Source organism: Lipotes vexillifer, unplaced genomic scaffold (genome assembly GCF_000442215.2).
Source record: "Lipotes vexillifer unplaced genomic scaffold, Lipotes_vexillifer_v1.1 scaffold1134, whole genome shotgun sequence".
Lineage (NCBI taxonomy): Eukaryota > Metazoa > Chordata > Mammalia > Artiodactyla > Lipotidae > Lipotes > Lipotes vexillifer.
Window position 1 is genome coordinate 333165 of NW_006772145.1, and position 9067 is coordinate 342231.

Sequence of the window (9067 nt, forward strand, 5' to 3'; positions counted from 1 at the left end):
CTTTCCCTCCTGCCTGCAGATGTGGCCCCAGTTTTGCAGAGCCCTGACGGGAACTGGATGGTCCTGAAGGATGGGGCTCTGCCCCCAACCCGCCTGCTGGCCAAACCTAAGAGTGGCACGTTTCAGGCCCTGGAGGCGGCCTCCAGCGTGGCGTCTGCCTACAATGAGATGGGCTCTGACAGCGAGGAGGACTTTGACTGGAAGGAGGCCTTGAGCACGCTGTGCCCACAGCCCCAGAGCCTGCCCAGGAACCCCCAGCCTCAGCCCACGCAAGCCCAGGGCTCAGACCAAGGCCCATCCGCCTACTCTGGGCTCTCCCCCAACCCCGAGGCCATGTGCTCTGACTCAGAAACCTCCTCGGCAGGCTCTTCCCGGGAAGCTGGGCGCCAGGCCAGGCTGTCCTGGTTGCAGAGGAAGGCCCCCAGGAATCCCTCAGCCGAGAAGATGCGCCTACAGGGAGAGCTAGACGTGAACTTCAACCCCCAGGCAGCCAGCAGGGAGACCTCAGACAGCAGCGAGCCTGAGGAGGCCCCCCACCCCGCAGATCGGAGGGCCAGGAGGTGGAGAAGGGCCCGGGTGGGCTCGGAGGAGCCAAGCAAGGAATTGTCTTTCCCCAGCGGCCATCCCCCGGAGCTGGACACACATCAGGTAATAAAGCTGGGTGCGTGCAAGCACACACACATTTTTCAGTAGGCTGTGCCCTCCTCCAAGCAGGAGTGGTGTGGAGAGTCCCGGGTTCAGAATCCATAGAACCGGATTCTCATCTTGGTTTTGCTGCTCAGTCACAACTCTTGGAGGCTCCATGCCCTCCTCTCTGGAGATGAAAGCTTAGAGTTCAAAGTGGGTTTGCAAAGTGTGGCCCCCAGACCAGCAGCCGCAGCAGCACCTGGGAACTTGTTAGAAATGCAGATCCTCAGGCCCTGCCCCAGAGCTGCTAAGTCAGAAATTCTGGGGATGGTGCCCAGGCATCTCTGTTATAACAAGCTCTCTTGGTGATTCTTCTGTGCATTCAAGTCTGATGGCCACTGGTGTGGGGTTAAGGCTATGGGGTTTAGAGTCAGCCTCCTCGAGTTCAAATCCAGCTGTGTGACCTTGGACAAGGCATCTTTTTAGGTCTCAGTTTCCTCATCTGTCAAATGGGGATAATATTAGAGCCCACTTCAAAGAATGGTTGTGATGAGTGAATAAGATAACTTTATAAAGAGCTGTCCTAGAACACAGCACAAGGGCACAGTCAGTATTGTTTCAATGTGATAATTCAGGGCACAGTTTACTAACATTCTGTGACTTTTAGTCCCCATCACAAGCCTCCTCGGAATCCTCAGTGCCACCTCCCTCACGGTTTACCTCATGAACCACCTTAGAGAATCTGATTAAAGCTATAGAATCTCTCTCTAGAAAAATGGACCTGTACATACAAACACACACACACACACACACACACACACACACACACACACACACACACACTTTGCTTACAATTTCAGGTAGTTCATGGACCCCCAACCAGATTAATTTTATATTCTGTGAATAAACCCTGCTCATGCCCAGCTCTATGCCTGTGATCATGCTGTGTCCTCGCCCTCACCTCTTCCTGGTTGTGATCACCATGAACTGAATATTGAACTTTGTGATGCTGACTCTGGCCTTCCCACAGCAGTATTTTCTAAATTCAAAAAGGACACATGTAGCCTGGAAAGTTTAAATGCCTAAAAGCAATGGATTGCACTATTTGAAACTGTGACCCTTATGGAAGATCTAGTTATGTTGCCTCTGCTTTCTGTAGGCACATCATCACAGGTACTTGCATTACTATCAACTTGACTTTTTAGGCTCCTGGAGAAACCACACCCACTTCCTGGATGTCACTGCATCTCCCATAGTACCCAGCTACCGTGCCTTGCATTCTTAGTTTGGGTTCCACCAAAAACAGGTCTGGAATTAAGGATTTGGATGTAGGTTTATGAGAGAGGCAATCCCAGGAAACCCAAGAGTGAAACAGGGAAATGAGAAAAGCCAATGAAGATACAATATAGGCAACTGGGGCTCCATCCCACCAGGGACCCACTGAGAAGTCATGTGGATCACAGCTCAGAATTCTCCTACTAGAAGATGGGGAAGAGTTACCTAGTCTCCCATCTCCCACTGGTAGAGAGAGGTCCCACCCAGGGTGGGCATAAACTCCATACACAGCCAGGTTTGCGTGGATGGTGCCTGAGAAATCCCTCGGATGCAGAAGAAGAGAGAGAGCCGGGTCTGAGGTGGGAAACTATCAGTGAGCCACAGATCATCCCCTGTGGCTGCAGGCAACTCATGTAGGTCTGGGGGATACAGCCTGGGACATCACCAGCCTCTGCTCCAGTGACCTTCTATGAATTGTCAGCCAGATCCCTGATCCTGGGGCTCCCATTAAGACAGTCATGAAAAATAAAATTAAAACAAAAAGACAGTCGTGCACTCAGAGGTCCTCAGGTCACAGAATTTAGCATCAGTGCTGCCTGACCTGCTAATATGTTGCCTAGAAATTTGGTCCAAGCTCTCATTTTCTCCTCTGTAAAATAAGATCATTACAAATCTGCCATGTGAGACTGTTGTGATCATAAATGAGAAATATAAAATTCTGTTCAACTGTGAATCATTATCATCTAGCTCAAGTGGAGACTGCTTTCCAGGGACTCTGGGTGACTTGCCTCAAGGGATATTCTTGAGAGTTGTCTGCATGATTCACTGGCAGGTATAAAATGCCACCTATCCACCATAACTAGGTGCCTGAAGCCTCCTATTTATTCTGAGGTGGCTTGTAAGTTGTCTTCTGCTGTTAATCCTTGCAAGGCATCAACAGGAGAAGGCAAGGGCCAGCAGAAAGAATCCAGGACATCTGCTGTGTCGGCCTCGTTGGCAGTGTTCCTTCTCCACCACTAAGTGGCGATGGCGTTGCACTTCTGGGGACTTCAAAACCCTGGCCCTCCTCGTCCTCCCTTCGATTTAGTTTACTAGGGCAGTTCTCGACCACCCCCCCAGCCCCCAAAAAAGTATATCTATATATATATACACACACACACACACACACACACACATATATATATGTATGTATATATAAAGTATTTGCATACTTATAAGTTATATAAGTGAATATAAAAATTATTAAAACATACAGATATAGTCTCCTTTGAGCACAACCCTAAATCCCTGCCATCCCTCCCCAAATGACTACATTTGTATTTGTGCATCATATATGTATAGCACATTTAGAAATATAGTTCTGTAAATGTATCTGTGTTTTAGCAAAATCGGCATCCTACTCCCCATATTCTTCCACCTTTTTCTCCTAACAGTATGTGATGGAAAAGTCAGAGCACACAGATCTCTGCACAGTACCTGCAAAAGATTGCATCGCGGTGGTCTTCAGCGGGGAGTGTGGGAGCGGCAGCAAGCCGTTCAGGGTGAAAGCAGTAAGGGTGCATTGCCTGATGAGAATTTTAAAACAATAATAAATCCAATCAAAGTCAGTCTTTTTAATTATCGTCTTGCACCAGGCACGGACAATTCTAAGTAATGCTAATGACAAGAGAACTTTATCAGTGTTGCTCCAAATATCGCGCCCAACCTCCTCGGTTCTTCACTGTTCCAAGGTGGGGAGGAATCCACAATTAATAGTTCCCATAATGATGGATATTCAAGTCTTTTTCAATGTTTGATGTTATAAACAATACTGCAGAAAATATTATTGCACAAAGCTCTTTATACAAGTACAGGAGTAGAATTTCTCACTGGAGGCATAGATGGATCTTTAATTATAATGAGCACTTGCCAAATTAAACTCCCAAAACTTCACAGCAGTCTACATAGCCATGCACCATAGAGCACATTTTCTCATATTGTCAACAATACTCAGTGTTGTCAGTCTGTTACACTGTTGCCAACTTTATGTGAGGAAAAAAATATATTTCTTTTTAGTTAACATAGTTACTACTAAGATTGAGCATTTTTTCCTATATTTACAGCTATTTGCATTTTTCCTTCTGTGAAAGACACATTTATATGTTTCTTCTATTATTTCATCAGACCAATTGTCTTTTTCTCCTTGATTTTTAGGAATTAGTTTTATTTTCTAATTATACTGTAGATGTTAGTTCTTTGAAGGTTACACACTGAAGATACTCTCCCATTGTCTATCACTTTCACCTTAACTTAAGTATACTTTACATGCAAAAATTTTTGTTGCTAATCGTTTATCAATTATTTTCTTCATTTCCTTTATATTTTGTACCTTGTTTGAGGTTTTAAATCTCCAAGGCAATTAGAATATTTTCCTATTTTTTCCTAATACTTTGTAGTTTTGTGTTTTACATTTAGCTCTTTAGTCTATCTGTACTTTACGCTGGGGGACGATATGAGGTTAGATCTAAGCTTACTTTTTTTCAAATTAAATATCTGTCATCAAATCATTATTAAATAATTCATCCTATATCTGCTATGAACAGTTTTCCGAGTCACGGAAGCCATATTAGAATCATAAACCCATTCCTTAAAAGATGCTGCTCCTTGAGAAGCAAGAAGAACTACAATCCTGCACCCTGTGGAACAAAAACCACGTTCACAGAAAGAGAGACAAGATGGAAAGGCAAAGGGCTATGTACCAGATGAAGGAACAAGATAAAATCCCAGAAAAACAACTAAATGAAGTGGAGATAGGCAACCTTCCAGAAAAAGAATTCAGAATAATGATAGTGAAGATGATCCAGGACCTCGGAAAAAGAATGGAGGCAAAGATCAAGAAGATGCAAGAAATGTTTAACAAAGACCTAGAAGAATTAAAGAACAAACAAACAGAGATGAACGATACAATAACTGAAATGAAAACTACACTACAAGGAATCAATAGCAGAATAACTGAGGCAGAAGAAGGATAAGGGACCTGGAAGACAGAATGGTGGAATTCACTGCTGCAGAACAGAAAAAAAGAAAAAAGAATGAAAAGAAATGAAGACAGCCTAAGAGACCTCTGGGACAACATTAAACACAACAACATTTGCGTTACAGGGGTCCCAGAAGGAGAGAGAGAGAGAAGGGACCAGAGAAAATATTTGAAGAGATTACAGTCGAAAATTTCCCTAACATGGGAATGGAAATAGCCACCCAAGTCCAGGAAGCACAGAGAGTCCCGTACAGGATAAACCAAAGGAGAAACACGCCAAGACACACAGCAATCAAATTGACAAAAATTAAAGACAAAGAAAAATTATTGAAAGCGACAAGGGAAAAATGACAAACAACATACAAGGGAACTCCCATAAGGTTAACAGCTGATCTCTCAGCAGAAACTCTACAAGCCAGAAGGGAGTGGCATGATATACTTAAAGCGATGAAAGGGAAGGGCCTACAACCAAGATTACTCTACCCGGCAAGGATCTCATTCAGATTTGACGGAGAAATCAAAACAGTTACAGACAAGCAAAAGCTAAGAGAATTCAGCACCACCAAACCAGCTCTACAACAAATGCTAAAGGAACTTCTCTAAGTGAGAAACACAAGAGAAGAAAAGGACCTACAAAAACAAACCCAAAACAATTAAGAAAATGGTCATAGGAACATACATATTGATAATTACCTTAAATGTGAATGGATTAAATACTCCAACCAAAAGACACAGGCTTGCTGAATGGATACAAAAACAAGACCCGGGCTTCCCTGGTGGCGCAGTGCTTGAGAGTCCGCCTGCCGATGCAGGAGACGCGGGTTCGTGCCCCGTTTCGGGAAGATCCCACATGCCGCGGAGCGGCTGGGCCCGTGAGCCATGGCCACTGAGCCTGCGCGTCCGGAGCCTGTGCTCCGCAAATGGGAGAGGCCACAACAGTGAGAGGCCCGCATAACGCAAGGAAAAAAAAAAAACAAAAACAAACAAGACCCATATATATGCTGTCTACAAGAGACCCACTTCAGACCTAGGGACACATTCAGACTGAAAGTGAGGGATGGAAAAATATATTCCATGCAAATGGAAATCAAAAGAAAGCTGGAGTAGCAATACTCATATCAGATAAAATAGACTTCAAAATAAAGAATGTTACATGAGACAAGGAAGGACACTACATAATGATCAAGGGATCAATCCAAGAAGAAGATGTAACAATTATAAATATATATGCACCCAACATTGGAGCACCTCAATACATAAGACAAATGCTAACAGCTATAAAAGAGAAAATTCACAGTAACACAATAATAGTGGGGGACTTTAACACCTCACTTACACCAATGGAAAGATCATCCAAAATGAAAATAAATAAGGAAACACAAGCTTTAAATGACACAAGAGACCAGACAGATTTAATTGATATCTATAGGACGTTCCATCCAAAACCAGCAGATTACACTTTCTTCTCAAGTGCGCACAGAATATTCTCTAGGATAGATCACATCTTGGGTCACAAATCAAGGCTCAATAAATTTAAGAAAATTGAAATCATATCAAGCATCTTTTCTGACCACAGCACTATGAGATTAGAAATCAATTAAAGGGAAAGAAACATTAAAAACACAAATACATGGAGGCTAAACAATACGTTACTAAATAACCAAGAGATCACTGAAGAAATCAAACAGGAAACCAAAAAATACCTAGAGACAAATGACAATGAAAACATGATGATCCAAAAGCTATGGGATGCAGCAAAAGCAGTTCTAAGAGGGAAGTTTACAGCTATACAAGCCTACTTCAAGAAACAAGAAAAATCTCAAATAAACAATCTAAACTTACACCAAAAGGAACTAGAGAAATAAGAACAAACAAAACCCAAAGTTAGCAGAAGGAAAGAAATCATAAAGATAAGAGCAGAAATAAATGAAATAGAAACAAAGAAAACAATAGCAAAGATCAATAAAACTAAAAGCTGGTTCTTTGAGAAGATAAACAAAATTGATAAACCATTAGCCAGACTCATCAAGTAAAGAGGGAGAGGACTCAAATCAATAAAATTAGATATGAAAAAGAGAAGTTACAATGGACACCACAGAAATACAAAGCATCTTAAGAGACTACCACAAGCAACGCTATGCCAATAAAATGGACAACCTGGAAGAAAGAGACAAATTCTTAGAAACGTATAACCTTCCAAGACTGAACCAGGAAGAAATAGAAAATACATACAGACCAATCACAAGTTAATGAAATTGAAACTGTGATTAAAAATCTTCCGGGTCTTCCCTGGTGGCACAGTGGTTGAGAATCTGCCTGCCAACGCAGGGGACATGGGCTCAAGCCCTGGTCTTGGAAGATCCCACATGCCGCGCAACTAGGCCCGTGAGCCACAACTACTGAGCCTGCATGTCTGGACCCTGTGCTCCGCAACAAGAGAGGCCGCGATAGTGAGAGGCCCGCACATCGCAATGAAGAATGGCCCCCGCTTGCCGCAACTAGAGAAAGTCCTCACATAGAAACGAAGACCCAACACAGCCAAAAATAAATAAATAAATAAATAAATTTAAAACTGAAACAAACAAACAAAAATCTTCCAACAAACAAAAGTCCAGGACCAGATGGCTTCACAAGTGAATTCTATCAAACATTTAGAGAAGAGCTAACACCCATCCTTCTCAGACTCTTCCAAGAAATTGCAGAGGAAGGAAAACTCCCAAACTCATTCTATGAGGCCACCATCACCCTGATACCAAAACCAGACAAAGATACTACAAAAAAAGGAAATTACAGACCAATATCACTGATGACTATAGAAGCAAAAATCCTCAACAAAATACTAGCAATCAGAATCCAACAACACATTAAAAGGATCCTACACCATGATCAAGTGGGATTTATCCCAGGGATCCAAGGATTCTTCAATATATGCAAATCAATCAATGTGATACGCCATATTAACAAATTGAAGAATAAAAACCATATGATCATCTCATTAGATGCAGAAAAAGCTTTTGACAAAATTCAACACCCATTTATAAGAAAAACTCTCCAGAATTTTGGCACAGAGGGAACCTACCTCAACATAATAAAGGCCATATACAACAAACCCACAGCAAACATCATTTTCAATGGTGAAAAACTGAAAGCATTGCCTCTAAGATCAGGAACAAGAAAAGGATGTCCACTCTCACCACTATTATTCAACATAGTTTTGGAAGCCATGGCAATCAGAGAAGAAAAAGAAATAAGAGGAATACAAATTGGAAAAGAAGAAGTAAAACTGTCACTGTTTGCAGATGACACGATACCATACATAGAGAATCCTAAAGATGCCACCAGAAAACTACTAGAGCTAATCAATGAATTTGGTAAAGTTGCAGAGTACAGAATTAATGCACAGAAATCTCTTGCATTCCTGTATACTAATGATGAAAAATCTGAAAGAGAAATTAAGGAAACAGTCCCATTTACCATTGCAACAAAAAGAATAAAATACCTAGGAATAAACCTACCTAGGGAGACAAAAGACCTGTATGCAGAAAACTATAAGACACTGATGAAAGAAATTAAAGATAATATGAACAGATGGAGAGATATACCATGTTCTTGGATTGGAAGAATCAATATTGCGAAAATGACTATACTACCCAAAGCAATCTTCAGATTCAATGCAATCCCTATCAAATTACCAATGGCATTTTTTATGGAACTAGAACCAAAAAATCTTAAAATTTGTATGGAGACACAAAAGACCCCGAATGGCCAAAGCAGGGAAAATAACGGAGCTGGAGGAATCAGACTCCCTGAGTTCAGACTATATTATAAAGCTATAGTAATCAAGACAATATGGTACTGGAACACAAACAGAAACACAGATCAACGGAACAGGATAGAAAGCCCAGAGATAAACCCACGAACCTATGGTCACCTAATCTATGACAAAGGAGGCAAGGATATACAATGGAGAAAAGACAGTCTCTTCAATAAGTGGTGCTGGGAAAACTGGACAGGTACATGTAAAAGAATGAAATTAGAACACTCCCTAACACTATACACAAAAATAAACTCAAAATGGATTAAAGACCTAAATGTAAGACTGGACACTATAAAACTCCTAGAGGAAAACATAGGAAGAACACTCTTTGA

General features: G+C 41.8%; 1 protein-coding gene across 1 annotated transcript in view; it reads left to right on the forward strand.

Moving 5' to 3' along the window:
• MYRIP (myosin VIIA and Rab interacting protein) overlaps positions 1 to 9067 on the forward strand; it is a 181324-nt gene that overhangs the window by 123835 nt on the left and 48422 nt on the right. The window contains 1 exon segment of the mRNA XM_007447341.1: positions 20 to 648. Within this exon segment, the coding sequence (XP_007447403.1) occupies positions 20 to 648 (629 nt within the window).